At 47.0% G+C, this 21,752-nt stretch overlaps 1 protein-coding gene across 1 annotated transcript in view; it reads left to right on the forward strand.

The window, feature by feature from the left end:
- LOC106586795 (probable ubiquitin carboxyl-terminal hydrolase FAF-X) overlaps window positions 1-21,752 on the forward strand; it is an 81,626-nt gene that overhangs the window by 57,372 nt on the left and 2,502 nt on the right. Inside the window, 12 exon segments of the mRNA XM_014174462.2 lie at window positions 1,369-1,510; window positions 10,197-10,400; window positions 10,698-11,268; window positions 12,382-12,505; window positions 12,758-12,992; window positions 13,249-13,378; window positions 13,576-13,761; window positions 13,947-14,167; window positions 16,105-16,193; window positions 16,523-16,679; window positions 16,889-17,101; window positions 19,493-19,606. Of these exon segments, the coding sequence (XP_014029937.2) occupies window positions 1,369-1,510; window positions 10,197-10,400; window positions 10,698-11,268; window positions 12,382-12,505; window positions 12,758-12,992; window positions 13,249-13,378; window positions 13,576-13,761; window positions 13,947-14,167; window positions 16,105-16,193; window positions 16,523-16,679; window positions 16,889-17,101; window positions 19,493-19,606 (2,386 nt within the window).

Raw genomic sequence — 21,752 nt, forward strand, 5'->3', positions numbered from 1 at the left:
ATCTTATTTTAAATAAGCGTGGTTGTACAATTTACAGGTCAAATACAGTATTTCTAACAGTCAGCAATAATCTAATGAATTCAGGGCTTGTGAGTTACACCTAGGCTAAATAGAAGCCTTCCACAACCATAAGACCACCAATAATTGAGTTATTTTATCAAAATAGTTTAACCTGCTTTTTTTTGGTGCAATAATCACTGATCTGGCTCTCAAGTCTATGATAATGCACTTTTTTGTTACATATTTATCTAGAACCATGCATAATGCACATTGACCAATAATGACTAACTTCTTGTAGCAGGTATTAGGCTATAAAAAATTAACACAGGTCTCATCGACAGTCTCTCAAGCCCTCGTGCTAGTGATTAGCCAGCTAATCTTTATATTTCAAGTTTAGCCAACTTGGCTCCATTTGCAAGATTACAAGGTTGAACAGTTGAGTTGTTATGAACATGCCCTTCTGTCTGTCTCCAACTGTTTGAAAAGCATGTTAGCCTGTCCACTTGGTTCAGATGTTGAAATCAAGTGGCCTACCTTGTTTCTCAGAATGAGAACAAGTTGCCAATTCCTTATGTAATTGTTTTATACTTATTGCACATTCATAAAACACAAACTAGACAGCTAGTATAACAGTCTTTGTCTAAAATGCTGCTAGCGACAAACTGAACATTAATTTTCCAGATTCAATGCTCATTTATACTCTCGTTTTAGTAGTGTCTACTTTGTGCACATTTTGAGTAGTTGAGACATAAAAAAGGTATGGTTAGACAAGTTAACTTTTCTATTACAGTAAAATAATATCTCAATGTGTTTTGGTGTCCATATGACCAATTCTGTTGGAGCAAACCTCAAATAGCGAGTTGAAACCGCTTGTCAGAACTGTTGGCGTGAGAGGCAGGGGGAGAGGCTTGGGGGGGTGTGTGTGTGTGTAAACCATAGAAAAAGAGATGAACTGATATCTGTCCAAAATAAAGCCAATGGGTTTATTTTGGACCTAAGCTTGTCGCCTGCCTTCGCGCCTTTGGGACAACAACTCCCAGTGTTAGGGCGGAAACGTGCATCTTGTCATTTATACAGATCTCTGGTTTAAATGGGAAGGTGAACACAGCACAGGGGCGGAGACGGGACCAAAACTACAACATGAAAACAAGCAGACATAAACGCTCATAAAAATACAAAATGACAACCTTGAATCTAGCGATACAGTCATTTGGAATATTGCGCAAAAACATATATTAGAATTCATCAAATTAATTCGATATATCGCCCAGCCCTAGGTTTAATATGAGGCTGCTACAGTGTTGGTGGTAACTTATGTGGATACTGTGTGTCTGTGTGCGCGTGTCTGTGCGTGTGTGTGTGCTCCAGATATGAGTGTGAGGAGTCGTTCACCACTCTGAATGTAGACATCAGGAACCACCAGAACCTGTTGGACTCTATGGAGCAGTATGTCAAAGGAGACCTGCTGGAGGGAGCCAACGCATACCACTGTGAGAAGTGTAACAAGAAGGTGAGACAACTCACTTTGGCCTGATTAGTCAGCGACGTGAATGCTGATGTCTGTTATCAGAACTCTGTTCAGGAGCTGGAGATGGCTGACCTAACTGGGGTAGTCCTGCTCTGTAGCATACAGCTGTTTAACTGGGGTAGTCCTGCTCTGTAGCATACAGCTGTTTAACTGGGGTAGTCCTGCTCTGTAGCATACAGCTGTTTAACTGGGGTAGTCCTGCTCTGTAGCATACAGCTGTTTAACTGGGGTAGTCCTGCTCTGTAGCATACAGCTGTTTGATTGTTTAACTGGGGTAGTCCTGCTCTGTAGCATACAGCTGTTTGATTGTTTAACTGTGGTAGGTCTACTGTGTAGTCTATTTCTGAACCACTCCAAATAATATATTCTAATCGCATCTTTTTCCAACCAGCTACAGTGCATTCGGAAAGTATTCAGACCCCCTTGACTTTTCCACATTTGGTTACGTTACAGCCTTATTCTAAAATGGATTCAATTGTTTTTTTCCCGTCATCAATCTACACACTGCCCCATAATGACAAAGCGAAAAACTGGTTTTTAAAAAGTTTTGTGAATGTATTAAAAATTCAAAACTGATCACATTTACATAAATATTCAGACCCTTTACTCAGTACTTTGTTGAAGCACCTTTGGCAGCGATTACAGCCTCAAGTCTTCTTGGGTATGATTCTACAAGCTTGGCACACCTGTATTTGGGGAGTTTTTCCCATTCTTCTCTGCAGATCCTCTCAAGCTCTGTCAGGCTGGATGGGGAGTGTCGCTGCACAGCTATTTTCAGGTCTCTAGAGATGTTCGATCGAGTTCAATTCCGTGCTCTGGCTTGGCCATTCAAGGACATTCATAGTCTTGTCCCGAAGCCACTCCTGCGTTGTCTTGGCCCCAGTCTGAGGTCCTGAGAGCTCTGGAGCAGGTTTTCAACAAGTATCTCTCTGTACTTTGCTCCATTCATGGTCTCCCAGTCCCTGCCGCTGAAAAAGATCCCCACAGCATGATGCTTCCACTAACATGCTTCACCGTAGGGATGGTGTCAGGTTACCTCCAGACGTGACGTTTGGCGTTCAGGCCAACGAGTTCAGTCTTGGTTTCATCAGACCAGAGAATCTTGTTTCTCATTGTCTGAAAGTCCTTTAGGTGCCTTTTGGCAAACTGCAAGTGGGCTGTCATGTGCCTTTTACTGAGGAATGGCTTTAGTCTGGCCACTCTACCATAAAGGCCTGATTGGTGGAGTGCTGCATAGATGGTTGTCCTTCTGGAAGGTTCTCCCATCTCCACAGAGGAACTCTGGAACTCTCAGTGACCATCATTGTTCAGTTTGGCTGGGCGGTCAGCTCTAGGAATAGTCTTGGTGGTTCCAAACTTCTTCCATTTAAGGATGATGGAGGCCACTGTGTTCTTGGGAACCTTCAATGCTGCAGACATGTTTTGGTACCCTTCTCCACATCTGTGTCTCGACACAATCCTTCGACCTCATGGTTTGGTTTTTGCTCTGACATGCCCTGTCAACTGTGGAATCGTTATATAAACAGGTGTGTGCCTTCGAAATCATGTCCAATCAATTGAATTTACTAAAAGGTGGACTTCAATCACGTTGTAGAAACATCTCAAGGATGCTCAATGGAAACAGGATGCATTTGAGCTCTTTTTGGAGTCTTCTAGCAAAGGGTTTGAATACTTATGTAAGTAAAGTATTTCAGTTTTTTTTATTTTGAATACATTTGCAGAAATGTTCTCAAAAAAAATTGCTTTGTCATTATGGGGTGTTGGGGTGATTGAGTAAAAAAAAAAGTAATCACTTTTAGAATAAGGCCATAACGTAGCAAAATGTGGGAAAAGGTCAAGGGGCCTAAATACTTTCCGAATGCACTGTACTTTCCTGTAGGATTTCATGGGTAGTAGAAGGAACGTGTTGGTCCTCTTCCCCCCTATAGATAGAAGGCTAGTAGCAGTAACAGGTTGGTCCTCTTCCTCCCCCTATAGATAGAAGGCTAGTAGCAGTAACAGGTTGGTCCTCTTCCTCCCCCTATAGGTAGAAGGCTAGTAGCAGTAACAGGTTGGTCCTCTTCCTCCCCCTATAGGTAGAAGGCTAGTAGCAGTAACAGGTTAGTCCTCTTCCTCCCCCTATAGGTAGAAGGCTAGTAGCAGTAACAGGTTGGTCCTCTTCCTCCCCTATAGGTAGAAGGCTAGTAGCAGTAACAGGTTGGTCCTCTTCCTCCCCCTATAGGTAGAAGGCTAGTAGCAGTAACAGGTTGGTCCTCTTCCTCCCCCTATAGGTAGAAGGCTAGTAGCAGTAACAGGTTGGTCCTCTTCCTCCCCCTATAGGTAGAAGGCTAGTAGCAGTAACAGGTTGGTCCTCTTCCTCCCCCTATAGGTAGAAGGCTAGTAGCAGTAACAGGTTGGTCCTCTTCCTCCCCCTATAGGTAGAAGGCTAGTAGCAGTAACAGGTTGGTCCTCTTCCTCCCCCTATAGGTAGAAGGCTAGTAGCAGTAACAGGTTGGTCCTCTTCCTCCCCCTATAGGTAGAAGGCTAGTAGCAGTAACAGGTTGGTCCTCTTCCTCCCCCTATAGGTAGAAGGCTAGTAGCAGTAACAGGTTGGTCCTCTTCCTCCCCCTATAGGTAGAAGGCTAGTAGCAGTAACAGGTTGGTCCTCTTCCTCCCCCTATAGGTAGAAGGCTAGTAGCAGTAACAGGTTGGTCCTCTTCCTCCCCCTATAGGTAGAAGGCTAGTAGCAGTAACAGGTTGGTCCTCTTCCTCCCCTATAGGTAGAAGGCTAGTAGCAGTAACAGGTTGGTCCTCTTCCTCCCCTATAGGTAGAAGGCTAGTAGCAGTAACAGGTTGGTCCTCTTCCTCCCCTATAGGTAGAAGGCTAGTAGCAGTAACAGGTTGGTCCTCTTCCTCCCCCTATAGGTAGAAGGCTAGTAGCAGTAACAGGTTGGTCCTCTTCCTCCCCCTATAGGTAGAAGGCTAGTAGCAGTAACAGGTTGGTCCTCTTCCTCCCCCTATAGGTAGAAGGCTAGTAGCAGTAACAGGTTGGTCCTCTTCCTCCCCCTATAGGTAGAAGGCTAGTAGCAGTAACAGGTTGGTCCTCTTCCTCCCCCTATAGGTAGAAGGCTAGTAGCAGTAACAGGTTGGTCCTCTTCCTCCCCCTATAGGTAGAAGGCTAGTAGCAGTAACAGGTTGGTCCTCTTCCTCCCCCTATAGGTAGAAGGCTAGTAGCAGTAACGGGTTGGTCCTCTTCCTCCCCTATAGGTAGAAGGCTAGTAGCAGTAACAGGTTGGTCCTCTTCCTCCCCTATAGGTAGAAGGCTAGTAGCAGTAACAGGTTGGTCCTCTTCCTCCCCCTATAGGTAGAAGGCTAGTAGCAGTAACAGGTTGGTCCTCTTCCTCCCCCTATAGGTAGAAGGCTAGTAGCAGTAACAGGTTGGTCCTCTTCCTCCCCCTATAGGTAGAAGGCTAGTAGCAGTAACAGGTTGGTCCTCTTCCTCCCCCTATAGGTAGAAGGCTAGTAGCAGTAACAGGTTGGTCCTCTTCCTCCCCTATAGGTAGAAGGCTAGTAGCAGTAACAGGTTGGTCCTCTTCCTCCCCCTATAGGTAGAAGGCTAGTAGCAGTAACAGGTTGGTCCTCTTCCTCCCCCTATAGGTAGAAGGCTAGTAGCAGTAACAGGTTGGTCCTCTTCCTCCCCCTATAGGTAGAAGGCTAGTAGCAGTAACAGGTTGGTCCTCTTCCTCCCCTATAGGTAGAAGGCTAGTAGCAGTAACAGGTTGGTCCTCTTCCTCCCCCTATAGGTAGAAGGCTAGTAGCAGTAACAGGTTGGTCCTCTTCCTCCCCCTATAGGTAGAAGGCTAGTAGCAGTAACAGGTTGGTCCTCTTCCTCCCCCTATAGGTAGAAGGCTAGTAGCAGTAACAGGTTGGTCCTCTTCCTCCCCCTATAGGTAGAAGGCTAGTAGCAGTAACAGGTTGGTCCTCTTCCTCCCCCTATAGGTAGAAGGCTAGTAGCAGTAACGGGTTGGTCCTCTTCCTCCCCCTATAGGTAGAAGGCTAGTAGCAGTAACAGGTTGGTCCTCTTCCTCCCCCTATAGGTAGAAGGCTAGTAGCAGTAACAGGTTGGTCCTCTTCCTCCCCCTATAGGTAGAAGGCTAGTAGCAGTAACAGGTTGGTCCTCTTCCTCCCCCCTATAGGTAGAAGGCTAGTAGCAGTAACAGGTTGGTCCTCTTCCTCCCCTATAGGTAGAAGGCTAGTAGCAGTAACAGGTTGGTCCTCTTCCTCCCCCTATAGGTAGAAGGCTAGTAGCAGTAACAGGTTGGTCCTCTTCCTCCCCCTATAGGTAGAAGGCTAGTAGCAGTAACAGGTTGGTCCTCTTCCTCCCCCTATAGGTAGAAGGCTAGTAGCAGTAACAGGTTGGTCCTCTTCCTCCCCTATAGGTAGAAGGCTAGTAGCAGTAACAGGTTGGTCCTCTTCCTCCCCCTATAGGTAGAAGGCTAGTAGCAGTAACAGGTTGGTCCTCTTCCTCCCCCTATAGGTAGAAGGCTAGTAGCAGTAACAGGTTGGTCCTCTTCCTCCCCTATAGGTAGAAGGCTAGTAGCAGTAACAGGTTGGTCCTCTTCCTCCCCCTATAGGTAGAAGGCTAGTAGCAGTAACAGGTTGGTCCTCTTCCTCCCCTATAGGTAGAAGGCTAGTAGCAGTAACAGGTTGGTCCTCTTCCTCCCCCTATAGGTAGAAGGCTAGTAGCAGTAACAGGTTGGTCCTCTTCCTCCCCCTATAGGTAGAAGGCTAGTAGCAGTAACAGGTTGGTCCTCTTCCTCCCCCTATAGGTAGAAGGCTAGTAGCAGTAACAGGTTGGTCCTCTTCCTCCCCTATAGGTAGAAGGCTAGTAGCAGTAACAGGTTGGTCCTCTTCCTCCCCCTATAGGTAGAAGGCTAGTAGCAGTAACAGGTTGGTCCTCTTCCTCCCCCCTATAGGTAGAAGGCTAGTAGCAGTAACAGGTTGGTCCTCTTCCTCCCCCTATAGGTAGAAGGCTAGTAGCAGTAACAGGTTGGTCCTCTTCCTCCCCCTATAGGTAGAAGGCTAGTAGCAGTAACAGGTTGGTCCTCTTCCTCCCCCTATAGGTAGAAGGCTAGTAGCAGTAACAGGTTGGTCCTCTTCCTCCCCCTATAGGTAGAAGGCTAGTAGCAGTAACAGGTTGGTCCTCTTCCTCCCCCTATAGGTAGAAGGCTAGTAGCAGTAACAGGTTGGTCCTCTTCCTCCCCCTATAGGTAGAAGGCTAGTAGCAGTAACAGGTTGGTCCTCTTCCTCCCCCTATAGGTAGAAGGCTAGTAGCAGTAACAGGTTGGTCCTCTTCCTCCCCCTATAGGTAGAAGGCTAGTAGCAGTAACAGGTTGGTCCTCTTCCTCCCCCTATAGGTAGAAGGCTAGTAGCAGTAACAGGTTGGTCCTCTTCCTCCCCCTATAGGTAGAAGGCTAGTAGCAGTAACAGGTTGGTCCTCTTCCTCCCCCTATAGGTAGAAGGCTAGTAGCAGTAACAGGTTGGTCCTCTTCCTCCCCCTATAGGTAGAAGGCTAGTAGCAGTAACAGGTTGGTCCTCTTCCTCCCCCTATAGGTAGAAGGCTAGTAGCAGTAACGGGTTGGTCCTCTTCCTCCCCCTATAGGTAGAAGGCTAGTAGCAGTAACAGGTTGGTCCTCTTCCTCCCCCTATAGGTAGAAGGCTAGTAGCAGTAACGGGTTGGTCCTCTTCCTCCCCTATAGGTAGAAGGCTAGTAGCAGTAACAGGTTGGTCCTCTTCCTCCCCCTATAGGTAGAAGGCTAGTAGCAGTAACAGGTTGGTCCTCTTCCTCCCCCTATAGGTAGAAGGCTAGTAGCAGTAACAGGTTGGTCCTCTTCCTCCCCCTATAGGTAGAAGGCTAGTAGCAGTAACAGGTTGGTCCTCTTCCTCCCCCTATAGGTAGAAGGCTAGTAGCAGTAACAGGTTGGTCCTCTTCCTCCCCCTATAGGTAGAAGGCTAGTAGCAGTAACAGGTTGGTCCTCTTCCTCCCCCTATAGGTAGAAGGCTAGTAGCAGTAACAGGTTGGTCCTCTTCCTCCCCCCTATAGGTAGAAGGCTAGTAGCAGTAACAGGTTGGTCCTCTTCCTCCCCCTATAGGTAGAAGGCTAGTAGCAGTAACAGGTTGGTCCTCTTCCTCCCCCTATAGGTAGAAGGCTAGTAGCAGTAACAGGTTGGTCCTCTTCCTCCCCTATAGGTAGAAGGCTAGTAGCAGTAACAGGTTGGTCCTCTTCCTCCCCCTATAGGTAGAAGGCTAGTAGCAGTAACAGGTTGGTCCTCTTCCTCCCCCTATAGGTAGAAGGCTAGTAGCAGTAACAGGTTGGTCCTCTTCCTCCCCCTATAGGTAGAAGGCTAGTAGCAGTAACAGGTTGGTCCTCTTCCTCCCCCTATAGGTAGAAGGCTAGTAGCAGTAACAGGTTGGTCCTCTTCCTCCCCCTATAGGTAGAAGGCTAGTAGCAGTAACAGGTTGGTCCTCTTCCTCCCCCTATAGGTAGAAGGCTAGTAGCAGTAACAGGTTGGTCCTCTTCCTCCCCTATAGGTAGAAGGCTAGTAGCAGTAACAGGTTGGTCCTCTTCCTCCCCCTATAGGTAGAAGGCTAGTAGCAGTAACAGGTTGGTCCTCTTCCTCCCCCTATAGGTAGAAGGCTAGTAGCAGTAACGGGTTGGTCCTCTTCCTCCCCCTATAGGTAGAAGGCTAGTAGCAGTAACAGGTTGGTCCTCTTCCTCCCCTATAGGTAGAAGGCTAGTAGCAGTAACAGGTTGGTCCTCTTCCTCCCCCTATAGGTAGAAGGCTAGTAGCAGTAACAGGTTGGTCCTCTTCCTCCCCCTATAGGTAGAAGGCTAGTAGCAGTAACAGGTTGGTCCTCTTCCTCCCCTATAGGTAGAAGGCTAGTAGCAGTAACAGGTTGGTCCTCTTCCTCCCCTATAGGTAGAAGGCTAGTAGCAGTAACAGGTTGGTCCTCTTCCTCCCCCTATAGGTAGAAGGCTAGTAGCAGTAACAGGTTGGTCCTCTTCCTCCCCCTATAGGTAGAAGGCTAGTAGCAGTAACAGGTTGGTCCTCTTCCTCCCCTATAGGTAGAAGGCTAGTAGCAGTAACAGGTTGGTCCTCTTCCTCCCCCCTATAGGTAGAAGGCTAGTAGCAGTAACAGGTTGGTCCTCTTCCTCCCCCTATAGGTAGAAGGCTAGTAGCAGTAACAGGTTGGTCCTCTTCCTCCCCTATAGGTAGAAGGCTAGTAGCAGTAACAGGTTGGTCCTCTTCCTCCCCCTATAGGTAGAAGGCTAGTAGCAGTAACAGGTTGGTCCTCTTCCTCCCCCTATAGGTAGAAGGCTAGTAGCAGTAACAGGTTGGTCCTCTTCCTCCCCCTATAGGTAGAAGGCTAGTAGCAGTAACAGGTTAGTCCTCTTCCTCCCCTATAGGTAGAAGGCTAGTAGCAGTAACAGGTTGGTCCTCTTCCTCCCCCTATAGGTAGAAGGCTAGTAGCAGTAACGGGTTGGTCCTCTTCCTCCCCTATAGGTAGAAGGCTAGTAGCAGTAACAGGTTGGTCCTCTTCCTCCCCCCTATAGGTAGAAGGCTAGTAGCAGTAACAGGTTGGTCCTCTTCCTCCCCCTATAGGTAGAAGGCTAGTAGCAGTAACAGGTTAGTCCTCTTCCTCCCCTATAGGTAGAAGGCTAGTAGCAGTAACAGGTTGGTCCTCTTCCTCCCCCTATAGGTAGAAGGCTAGTAGCAGTAACGGGTTGGTCCTCTTCCTCCCCCTATAGGTAGAAGGCTAGTAGCAGTAACAGGTTGGTCCTCTTCCTCCCCCTATAGGTAGAAGGCTAGTAGCAGTAACAGGTTGGTCCTCTTCCTCCCCCTATAGGTAGAAGGCTAGTAGCAGTAACGGGTTGGTCCTCTTCCTCCCCTATAGGTAGAAGGCTAGTAGCAGTAACGGGTTGGTCCTCTTCCTCCCCTATAGGTAGAAGGCTAGTAGCAGTAACAGGTTGGTCCTCTTCCTCCCCTATAGGTAGAAGGCTAGTAGCAGTAACAGGTTGGTCCTCTTCCTCCCCCTATAGGTAGAAGGCTAGTAGCAGTAACGGGTTGGTCCTCTTCCTCCCCTATAGGTAGAAGGCTAGTAGCAGTAACAGGTTGGTCCTCTTCCTCCCCCTATAGGTAGAAGGCTAGTAGCAGTAACAGGTTGGTCCTCTTCCTCCCCCTATAGGTAGAAGGCTAGTAGCAGTAACAGGTTGGTCCTCTTCCTCCCCTATAGGTAGAAGGCTAGTAGCAGTAACAGGTTGGTCCTCTTCCTCCCCCTATAGATAGAAGGCTAGTAGCAGTAACAGGTTGGTCCTCTTCCTCCCCCTATAGGTAGAAGGCTAGTAGCAGTAACAGGTTGGTCCTCTTCCTCCCCTATAGGTAGAAGGCTAGTAGCAGTAACGGGTTGGTCCTCTTCCTCCCCCTATAGGTAGAAGGCTAGTAGCAGTAACAGGTTAGTCCTCTTCCTCCCCCTATAGGTAGAAGGCTAGTAGCAGTAACAGGTTAGTCCTCTTCCTCCCCCTATAGATAGAAGGCTAGTAGCAGTAACAGGTTGGTCCTCTTCCTCCCCCTATAGGTAGAAGGCTAGTAGCAGTAACGGGTTGGTCCTCTTCCCCTCCTCCCTCCAGGTGGACACAGTGAAGCGTCTGCTGATCAAGAAGCTTCCTCCAGTGCTGGCCATCCAGCTGAAGAGGTTTGACTACGACTGGGAGAGGGAGTGTGCCATTAAGTTCAACGACTACTTTGAGTTCCCCAGGGAGTTGGACATGGAGCCCTACACAGTAGCCGGGGTGGCCAAGCTGGAGGGGGACGACGTCAACCCAGAGAACCAGGTTAAGGATGGCATGATGTTCACACAGATTATTACATTATTGGGTGTAGAAATACGGAATACATTTTCATGTGTTCATATTGACGTAGTGGTCGTTCTCATTTCAAATATCTGAAATATTTTATGTAATTCATATGGGACCGCATTTAAATGGATGGGACCACATTTAAACTGTCCCTTTTTAAATTAAGCAATTGTGGTTCACTTGAACATCAATTATTGCGATAAATGCAGAAATGGCAATACACTGAATTATCGCGATACTAAACCGATCATCCGTATGGTGTCCTGCCACCAGGTGATCCAGCAGAACGAGCCCTCTGATCCAGAGCCCCCGGGCAGCTCCAAGTACCGCCTGGTGGGGGTGCTGGTCCACTCAGGCCAGGCCAGCGGTGGACACTACTACTCCTACATCACGCAGAGGAACGTGGGCGGGGCCGACGGCGAGCGGAACCGCTGGTACAAGTTTGACGATGGCGACGTGACTGAGTGCAAGATGGACGACGAGGAGGAGATGAAGAACCAGTGCTTTGGAGGGGAGTACATGGGCGAGGTGTTTGACCACATGATGAAGAGGATGTCCTACCGGCGCCAGAAGCGCTGGTGGAATGCCTACATCCTTTTCTACGAACGCATGGACTCACTGGACAAGGACAGCGAGCTGGTCAAGTACATCCAGGAGCTGACCATTTCGTCCTCGTCCAACAACAAGCCGTCGCACCAGGTCAAGATGCCCAACGTCATCGAGTGCAGCGTGCGCAAGCAGAACGTGCAGTTCATGCACAACCGTATGCAATACAGCCTGGAGTATTTCCAGTTTGTTAAGAAACTTCTGACCTGTAACAGTGTCTATTTAAACCCTCCGCCAGGTACGTGGAACACACACACACACACACACACACACACCTGGCTTCAATATACCTTCTAGAGCTCTTTTTAAGGCAGGTGCTGTTGATGCTACACTGAGGTTCTGTTTGTCACCTTTGTTCCCTCTTGTTTTGGCCCTTGCTAGTCATGACTCTACGTGGACATTTTTCCACTGTAGAGCCCTTCTATTGTGTACAGCCCAAGAAGAGAGATTGCTTTCACAGTGATCTGCTTTTGTCATTTGTGCACTGTGAAAGGCCCAGCCTCACTACTTAGTATAGCTAACTCTCAGCCCTGTCACAGTAGCGCCAGTAGTACCATAAAAATGATTTTTATCACTGTAATAACGATAGAAGACTTTTGCCATGTTTTAATAGCTGATATTTTCATTCCTTTCAATATTTAATAAGATAAATATAGCCCCTCCTTTTAATCTTACCACTGGTAACATGCAGACAGATGAACGACTCCCTTGGAGAGTTGCATAGAGAGGGAGATTATAGGATGGCAGAGCTGAACATTATATTGGCTGACGGTAAACTGCAGCAGTTTCCTCTGACTTATGAAGTTAATATGAGCCAATGCATTATTAATGCAGCCAGGCCACAGTATACCTCTATCTATCTGGCTGGCTGGCTGGCTGGCAAATTAACTAACTACTGCAGGGTTAGCCATCAGTGTAAAAGCACTTGGTTGGGATGAAATGCTTCAGCTCATCAATTATGTATGTATGGGGTGCTTGTTTCTTTTTGGTGTCTTGTGTGCAAACGGGCAACTCTTATCGTTAATGTCTCCAATTTCAGCCTGTTATTGAGGAGTAAGCAGCAGATGTGGTCATAGGGCTCTATTTAAACAGTGAGATTTTAGGATTCTGCTCCAGTGACTGACTCACACATTAACTCTGAAATTGAAATAACTCCCTGCTGAAGATCAAGAATAGGCTAGTCTCTGGCGCTCCAGGTTTCTTCATAATCCTTCACCATTTGCATCCACAGAGGAAACCTTCATTTTCGTAGATTTTTTTTATGACCAATGTTTTTATTGAAACGTTCCAGTAGGAAGTCTGACGTTAAGTTGTGACTGAAGTCTGAACCGATGTTTATGTTGTGTGTCAGGACAAGACCATCTACTGCCCGATGCAGAGGAGATGGCTATGATTAGTGTTCAGCTGGCTGCTAGGTTCCTCTTCAGCACTGGTTTCCACACCAAGAAAGTAGTGAGGGGGGCCGCCAGTGACTGGTGAGTTCTGTCGATCTGTCTGACCTTTCAACCTTGACCTGTGTTCATATATGGAGTGGAGTGAATCATCTTTCTGTTTTCTTATTCTCTTTGTTTTCCTCCTCTCTCACAACTGTCTGCATCTATCCCTGTCTCTACAGTCTCACTCTCTCTCTCTTTCTCCACTCTACCTTGCATCATTCTCTCTACATCTGAATCTCTCACCCCTGTCCTTAACCCACGGTGTATCTCTGTTTCTTTCTCCATCTCCAGGTATGATGCGCTGTGCATCCTGCTGAGACACAGTAAGAATGTACGCTACTGGTTTGCCCACAACATCCTGTTTGCCTACGCCAACCGCTTCTCCGAGTACCTGCTGGAGTGCCCCAGCGCTGAGGTCCGGGGCGCGTTCGCCAAACTCATCGTCTTCATCGCACACTTCTCCCTTCAAGACGGACCCTGCCCCTCGCCCACAGCATCCCCTGCTGGCGCCTCCACCCAATCACAGGTGAATGACTGGTTCTCCTGGTCCTAAAACAGAAACTGCCTATCAGGGAGGTGTTTAGTATTCATGTAACGGGAGAAATGTTTTGAAACCGAGCAGCTACTACTTGGAATTGTCAAAAGACAATCGTCTTATTTTCGGCTTCAGTTTTCAAGTGTTTCCCCCGTTTCATGTATACTGAGAATGACCCATACGAAGCACTTTTACTCTGGTCTGGTGGAGTATGTGTTAAACTTGTCTGTCTGTCTGTCTGGGTCAGGTGTGTGATAACCTGCGTCTCAGTGACCACCTGTTGAGGGCTGTGTTGAACCTCCTCAGGAGAGAGGTGTCAGAGCATGGCCGACACCTGCAGCAGTACTTCAACCTCTTCGTCATGTACGCCAACCTGGGTAAGGGAAACATCCTGTCATGCACACCTACTCTGACAACTCCTTGATTAATGGGTAGAGAGTGTATGGCTCACTGGCAATGGACAGACACATTTCTCTTCATGCCTCACTTTCTCCTCTCCCTCTCGCCCTCCCTCCCTCTCTCTCTCGCCCGCCCTCCCTCTCGCTCTCCTGCTCTCTCTCCTTCCCTTCTCCAGGGCTGGCAGAGAAGACTCAGTTGTTGAAGCTGAGTGTCCCAGCTACCTTCATGCTGGTGGCTCTAGACGAGGGACCCGGTCCTCCCATAAAGTACCAGTATGCAGAGCTGGGGAAACTCTACACCGTGGTCTCCCAGCTGGTGCGCTGCTGTGATGTGGCCGCACGCATGCAGTCATCCATCAATGGTGCGGTCACACAGATGTCAGAGGTGGTGACCTCTGGTTCTCAGGGTTAACGGACAAAGACAAACCAGTATCAGCTGGGTTGTATTCATTGTATGCAATTGAGAAAAGGCCGTAATCTCTTTCTATCTCTCTCTCTCTCTCTCTCTCTCTCTCTCTCTCTCTCTCTCTCTCTCTCTCTTTTCCAGGTAACCCCCCTCTCCCTAACCCGTACGGGGATGCCAACCAGACCACCCCGGTGATGCCTGTGCAGCAGCTGGTGGGAGAGATCCTTTTTGTTAGGACCAGCTACGTGAAGAAGATCATCGAGGACTGCAGCAACTCAGAGGAGACAGTCAAGCTGCTGCGCTTCAGCTGCTGGGAAAACCCCCAGTTCTCCTCTACTGTACTATCAGAGCTGCTCTGGCAGGTAAGTTAAAACTGCTGAATCACACACACATGCTCACACACTCCATTATTTGCTCACACACACATAATATGCACATACATTTATACTGACTCTATACACACACAATCATCATATACACTGCTGCTACACTGTTTATCATGTCCTGATGCCTAGTCACCTTACACCTATACATATCTAACTCTATCGATCCAGTATCCCTACACATTGTCAATATGGTACTGGATATGACTGACCCTGTATATACACTGAACAAAAATATAAAGGCAACATGTAAAGTGTTGGTTTCGTGAGCTGAAATAAAAGATCCCAGAAATGTTCCATACGTACAAAAAGCTTATTTCTCTCAGATTTTGTGCACATTTGTTTACATCCCTGTTAGTGAGCATTTCTCTTGTGCCAAGATAATCCATCCACCTGACAGGTGTGGCATGTCAAGATGTTGATTTAAATAGCATGATCATTACACAGGTGCACCTTGTGCTGGCGACAATAAAAGGCCTTTAAAATGTGCAGTTTTGTCACACAACACAATGCCACAGATGTCTCAAGTTTTGAGGGAGTGTGCAATTGGCATACTGACTGAAGGAATGTCCACCAGAGCTGTTGCCAGAGATTGAATGTTAATTTCTCTACCATGACACCTCCAATGTCATTTTAGAGAATTTTGCAGTACCTCCAACCGGCCTCACAAACGCAGACCACGTGTAACCACGCCAGCCCAGGACCTTCACATCTGGCTTCTTAACCTGTGGGATCGTCTGAGACCAGCCACCTGGACAGCTGATGAAACAGAATCATTTCTGCACAAACTGTCAAACTTCTCAGGGAAGCTCATCTGTGTGCTCGTCGTTCTCACCAGGGTCTTGACCTGACTGCAGTTCGGTGTCGTTACCAACTTCAGTGGGCAAATGCTCACATTTGATGGCCACTGGCACGCTGGAGAAGTGTGCTCTTCACAGATTAATCCTGGTTTCAACTGTACCAGACAGATGACAGACAGCGTGTATGATGTCAACAATGTGAACAGAGTGCCCGTGGTGGAGTTATGGTATGGGCAGGCAAAGCTACAGACAACGAATACAATTGCACTTTATCAATGGCAATTGGAATGCAGATACCGTGACAAGATCTTTTTTGGTTGGAACCAAAACTCTCAAATTTGGACTCCAGACCAAAGGACAGATTTCCACCGGTCTAATGTTCATTGCTCGTGTTTCTTGGCCCAAGCAAGTCTCTTCTTCTTATTGGTGTCCTTTAGTAGTGGTTTCTTTGCAGCAATTCGACCATGAAGGCCTGATTCACGCAGGCTCCTCTGAACAGTTGATGTTGACATGTGTCTGTTACTTGAACTCTGTGAAGCATTTATTTGGGATGAAATTTCTGAGGTTGGTAACTCTAAGGAACTTATCCTCTGCAGCAGAGGTAACTCTAGGTCTTCCTTTCCTGTGGCAGTCCTCATAAGAGCCAGTTTCATCATATCGCTTGATGTTTTTTTGCGACTGCACTTGAAGAAATTGATTGACCTTCATGTCTTAAAGTAATGATGGACTGTCGTTTCTCTTTGCTTACTTGAGCTGTTCTTGCCATAATGTGGACTTGGTCTTTTACCAAATAGGGCTATCTTCTGTATATCAACCCTAACTTGTCATAACACAACTGATTGGCTCAAAAACCCTGGAATGAGTAGGTGTGTCCAAACTTTTGACTAGTACTGTGTGTATATATAAACATACCCCCAGTAATCGTCAACATACTCAATTGAGTTGCTATGGCAGGTAATAACCACCGTAGGCCCATATACCCCAGTGGGCAGCCAACACCACTAGAAAACACTACATCTCAGAAGCCTTTGGTCTCGTCCTCTACCTCCCAAGTGGTGTTTTTCATATTTCTGTGTGTTAGATCTTATTGATAATGTGTGTTTTGTTATCCCCCAGGTGGCGTACTCCTACACCTACGAGCTGAGGCCTTACCTGGACCTGCTGCTGCAGATCCTGCTCATCGAGGACTCCTGGCAGACACACAGGTACGTCACACTCAGGGGAAAGACGCCTGGCAGACACACAGGTAACGTCATACTCAGGACGTTATCACGTCTTTGGTCTGGGAAAGATCACACACTGGATGCAGGGTTTTGTCCCAACCTAGTGCCAACACATCTGATTTAAACTCATCAGACTTCAAGTAGCTTCTTCAGGTTCTTCAGACACACTGTGGCCTTCTAGGAACAGGAATATGGCCGGTTTCACTGGTTGGTGTTTCCTCTCTGGCTTATTTTCTATTTTGCGAGCCAACATCATCTCTGTCCTATCTGATGTGTAACTGACCTCTCTCTCTCCCTGTGTGTCTGTGTAGGATCCACAACGTGTTGAAGGGTATACCAGACGACAGGGACGGCCTGTTTGACACCATTCAGCGCTCCAAGAACCACTACCAGAAACGGGCCTACCAGTGTATCAAGTGCATGGTGGCCCTGTTCAGCAGCTGCTCTGTGGCCTACCAGATCCTACAGGTACAACAGAGACAACACTATGCACTAGACCACATGTCAAACTCAAGTCCAATCCTGCTCACGAGCCGATTAAATCTGGCCCGCCGGTGGTTTGAGTATAAAAAAAATGAAATCCACATTTCAGGATTCTTAATTGCAATGCAAGGAAAAAGTCATTCATAAGCACTCTTAGAAATTGTCTCTCTCTCTCGGTCTCTCTCTGTCTATAGAGTAACGGGGATCTGAAGCGTAAGTGGACCTGGGCGGTGGAGTGGCTGGGGGATGAGCTGGAGAGGAGACCCTACACAGGGAACCCCCAGTACACCTACAACAACTGGTCTCCACCCGTCCAGAGCAACGAGACCTCCAACGGGTACTTCCTGGAGCGCTCGCACTCTGCACGTATGACCCTGGCCAAGGCCTGCGAACTCTGCCCCGAGGAGGTAACACTCGCACCAAATGATGCGCGCACACACACACACACAATATACGACACACGCATACAACCCAAAGGTAATACAATCGTATCTAACATGGATGCATGACTTAAATGGTGGTAGTTGAATTAGTGAAAGGTCAGTATTGATAGTCTCAGATAATGTCTTTTTGGAGAGATGCACCATTCTGACCTTGGTGGTTTTTGCCTACAGAGTCAAGGTAATGTGGAAACAAGGAACTTGCCTGTAATACTAACTCAGCAAAAAAAGAAACGTCCTCTCACTGTCAACTGCGTTTATTTTCAGCAAACTGAACATGTGTAAATATTTGTATGAACATAAGATTCAACAACTGAGACATAAACTGAACATGTGACTAACAGGAATTGAATAATGTGTCCCTGAACAAAGGGGGGGTCAAAAAGTAACAGTCAGTATCTGGTGTGGCCACCAGCTGCATTAAGTCTCCTCCTCATGGACTGCACCAGATTCGCCAATTCTTGCTGTGAGATGTTACACCACTCTTCCACCAAGGCACCTGCAAGTTCCCGGACATTTCTGGGGGGAATGGCCCAAGCCCACCCTCCGATCCAACAGGTCCCAGACGTGCTCAATGGGATTGAGATCTGGACTTTTCGCTGGCCATGGCAGAACACTGACATTCCTGTCTTGCAGGAAATCACGCACAGAATGAGCAGTATGGCTGGTGGCAATGTCATGCTGGAGGGTCATGTCAGGATGAGCCTGCAGGAAGGGTACCACATGAGGGAGGAGGATGTCTTCCCTGTAACGCACAGCGTTGAGATTGCCTGCAATGACAACAAGCTCAGTCCGATGATGCTGTGACACACCGCCCCAGACCATGACGGACCCTCCATCTCCAAATCGATCCTGCTCCAGAGTACAAGCCTCGGTGTAATGCTCATTCCATCGATGATAAACGCGAATCCGACCATCACCCCTGGTGAGACAAAATCGCGACGGTGGGTCCTGTCTGGTCCAGCGACGGTGGGTTTGTGCCCACAGGTGACGTTGTTGCCGGTGAGGACCTGCCTTACAACAGGCCTTCAAGCACTCAGTCCAGCCCTTCTCAGCCTATTGCGGACAGTGATGAGCACTGATGGAGGGATTGTGCGTTCCAGGTGTAACTCGGGCAGTTGTTGCCATCCTGTACCTGTCCCGCAGTTGTGATGTTCGGATGTACCGATCCTGTGCAGGTGTTGCTACACGTGGTCTGCCACTGCGAGTCTTAAGACTGTAGCGCAGTCTTAGGCGTCTCACAGTACGGACATTGCAATTTGTTGCCCTGGCCACATCTGCAGTCCTCATGCCTCCTTGCAGTATGCCTAAGGCACGTTCACACAGATGAGCAGGGACCCTGGGCATCTTTCTTTTGGTGTTTTTCAGAGTCAGTAGAAAGGCCTCTTTAGTGTCCTAAGTTTTCATAACTATGACCTTAATTGCCTACCGTCTGTAAGCTGTTAGTGTCTTCGCGGCCGTTCCACAAGTGCATGTTCATTAATTGTTTATGGTTCATTGAACAAGCATGGGAAACAGTGTTTAAACCCTTTACAATGAAGATCTGTGAAGTTATTTGGATTTTTACGAATTATCTTTGAAAGACAGGGTCCTGATAAAGGGACATTTCTTTTTTTGCTGAGTTTTAATGAATTTGTTAAATAGTAGTGTTGGTTATATGGAATCTCATGCAGCAATACAAACTATACTATTTTCTTCCTTGTGATGTATGGTTAACACGTTGCTGCTAACCATCTGTTTTTTTTCAGTCTTCTGGCGTGTCAAGTTCTTTGCGTTAAGTGTTGTAGTCATACTATCAAATATCCTGGAACTGAATGCTTTCAAAGCTCAAGTCCAGATTCTAAAGTTCTTTTAGAAAGCTGTTACCTGCTGGAATATGATTTCTTAGTTATTTTTGTAATGTTCAGAATTTGTGTTTATTTCTATAGGTAGGGCTTTTTGAGTTTTTGAAAACCAGCTTACATGCCTCGTAGTGTATACAAACTTTAAGCTAACATGTTATGTATTAACTTTTTCCTCTAGATTCCTTTATTTCTGTTAGTCTCCTTTGCTGAAGCTCAGTGTACATTACAATGTTTAGCCTTATTAATCCTTACCATGAATGGCGATATAATAAAAATGATATGCTAACGTTACTTAAAAACCAAAAAGCCAGAAGAAATCCACCTGAAAGCATAGTATATTCCCATAGAGCGGCGCACAATTGGCCCAGCTTCGTCCTAGTTAGGGTTTGGCCAGTGTTGGCCGTCATTGTAAATAAGAATTTGTTCGTAACTGACTTGCCTAGTTAAATAAAAGGTTAACTATTGACACTTGTATATGTTATGCAATTATATCAATTATGCCATTTCAAACTAGTGTCACTTAACGAAGCCTGGTGAGGCCATGTCTGAAGAAGACGCTGCCATGCGGAAATCGTCCTCGCCACAGCAGCTTTTACCAGGGGACGGGACAGGACCACAGCAACACACTGTAAGCCCCTGGCACCCTCCTCCACTCTGTCCCCTCTCTAGGTGTTCCATACAGGGCTATGTTAGTGGTGTCTGTCCCCTCTCTAGGTGTTCCATACAGGGCTATGTTAGTGGTGTCTGTTCACTAGCACAGTGACACAGGAAGAATAGCCTGGGCAGTAGTACCAACACCCAGACTGACAGTCTGGAGCATAGAAGCTGGACAATAACAGATAGCAGTGGCAGGATGGTCAGATGTCCGCTCGGCTGTTTGCATTCTGCTCCCAAAAGTGATTTTGTGATGACAGTTGGTGATGGTGCAAATGTTTTACTTGTCATGGTCTTTGGAATATAGCCCGCTGAAGACTCATCCTTTCTCTGTATCCAGTGACTGACAAAGCAGCCAACTCCAGGTTCCTACTTGGCAGCGGATATAGAGCTGAGGGCATTCTAGTATAGACAATTAAAGATCCCTATGATGTTCCATAATATGGAGTCAACCCCACCAAAATCCAACATGTCAATATTAATGTTGAACCATCGCCAAAAATGGCCAAAAATCCAACTGACCCGCAAACTGCGAGCAAACATTTCCTCTTTCCAGTAGCCGTGTCCCATTGGTTACCTTAAGCAGCACTGACTTCCTGGCTTCCCTTTAGTTCAGTTGGTCCTTAACCTAACCCTGTTTATCCAATCAAAACTGTTTGTTCCACCTCCCCAAAGCAAACTCAAACTATAGTGACAGAACTGATCTAAAACTCTTAGCCATGGCTATAGTGGATGATGAAGTGCTAGCCTAGTGTTTTATGTGTAGTGTATTTATTGGTGTGTTCATGTGATGTTGTTGTGTTGACACTAGGTTGGTACAGAGGGGCAACCTGTGGTTTGTGTGTCAGCCATTTAAATTGCATGTGTTCATAATATATTTCTAGTCAACAGGACTAGGTCACGTCTTGTTATTGATCGTTTCAATCGGAAACATCACCTTGAATAGTTATAATTGTAACTAACCGTAAAACCAATTCTTTAACAATATCTAGAGAGAAAGAACAGCTAGATGTCTTAGGACCACTACGTTAATTTACAATAGGCAACACCTACTTTACCCACAGGTTATTGTAGGTTTATGATAGGCTTATGTTATCATGAATCTATCTCCTCCACTTAGACTAACACACAAGCTGTCTTCTAGTTGGTCTGGTCACATGTTGTAATGTGTTCTAGATGTTGTCTGTCTTTATGAGCAGACCGACTCATACAGACACACGGCCAGTTGTCCCAGCACAAAGATGCCAATCTAAAAAGGTAACGCTGGCATAACCGCCATGGAACTATCATGGATTGAACACACAAAGTAGAAATCCCTCGAGAAAAACTGCATTTCCATCTAGTATTAGCCCCAGCAAATTAGGCCATATCAACCTTATAAGAAAGTATATGGCCCCGTCCCTTAGATGTTACACTATATATACAAAAGTATGTGGACACCCCTTTAAAATAGTGGAATTGGCTATTTCAGCCACACTCGTTGCTGACAGGTGTATAAAATCGAGCAAACAGCCATGTAACCTCTATAGACAATTATTGGCAGAAGAATAGCCTTACTGAAGAGCTCAGTGACTTTCAACGACATAGGATGCCACCTTTCCAACAAGTCAGTTCGTCAAATTGCTGCCCATGTTAATTTGTAAAGGCTGTTATTGTGAAGTGGAAACGTCTAGCAGCAACAAAGGCTCAGCCGCAAAGTGGTAGGCCACACAAGCTCACTGAACGAGACTGCCGAGTGCTAAAGTGCGTAAAAATCGTCTGTCCTCGGTTGCAACACTCACTACCGAGTTCCAAACTGCCCCTGGAAGCAACGTCGACACAAGAACTGTTCATCGGGAGCTTCATGAAATGGGTTTCCATGGCCAAGCAGCCGCACACAAGCCTAAGATCACCATGCGCAGTGCCAAGCGTCGGCTGGAGTGTTGTAAAACTCGCCGCCATTGGCTTAAACGTTGGCTGGAGTAGTGGAAACGCGTTCTCTGGAGTGATGAATCACTCTTCACCATCTGGTTTTGACGGATGCCAAGCGAACGCTACCTGCCCAAATGGCTGGTGCCAACTGTAAAGTTGGGTGGAGGAGGAATAATGGTCTGGGGATGTTTTTCATGGTTTGGGATCGG

The sequence above is a fragment of the Salmo salar genome, chromosome ssa25 (genome assembly GCF_905237065.1).
Source record: "Salmo salar chromosome ssa25, Ssal_v3.1, whole genome shotgun sequence".
Lineage (NCBI taxonomy): Eukaryota > Metazoa > Chordata > Actinopteri > Salmoniformes > Salmonidae > Salmo > Salmo salar.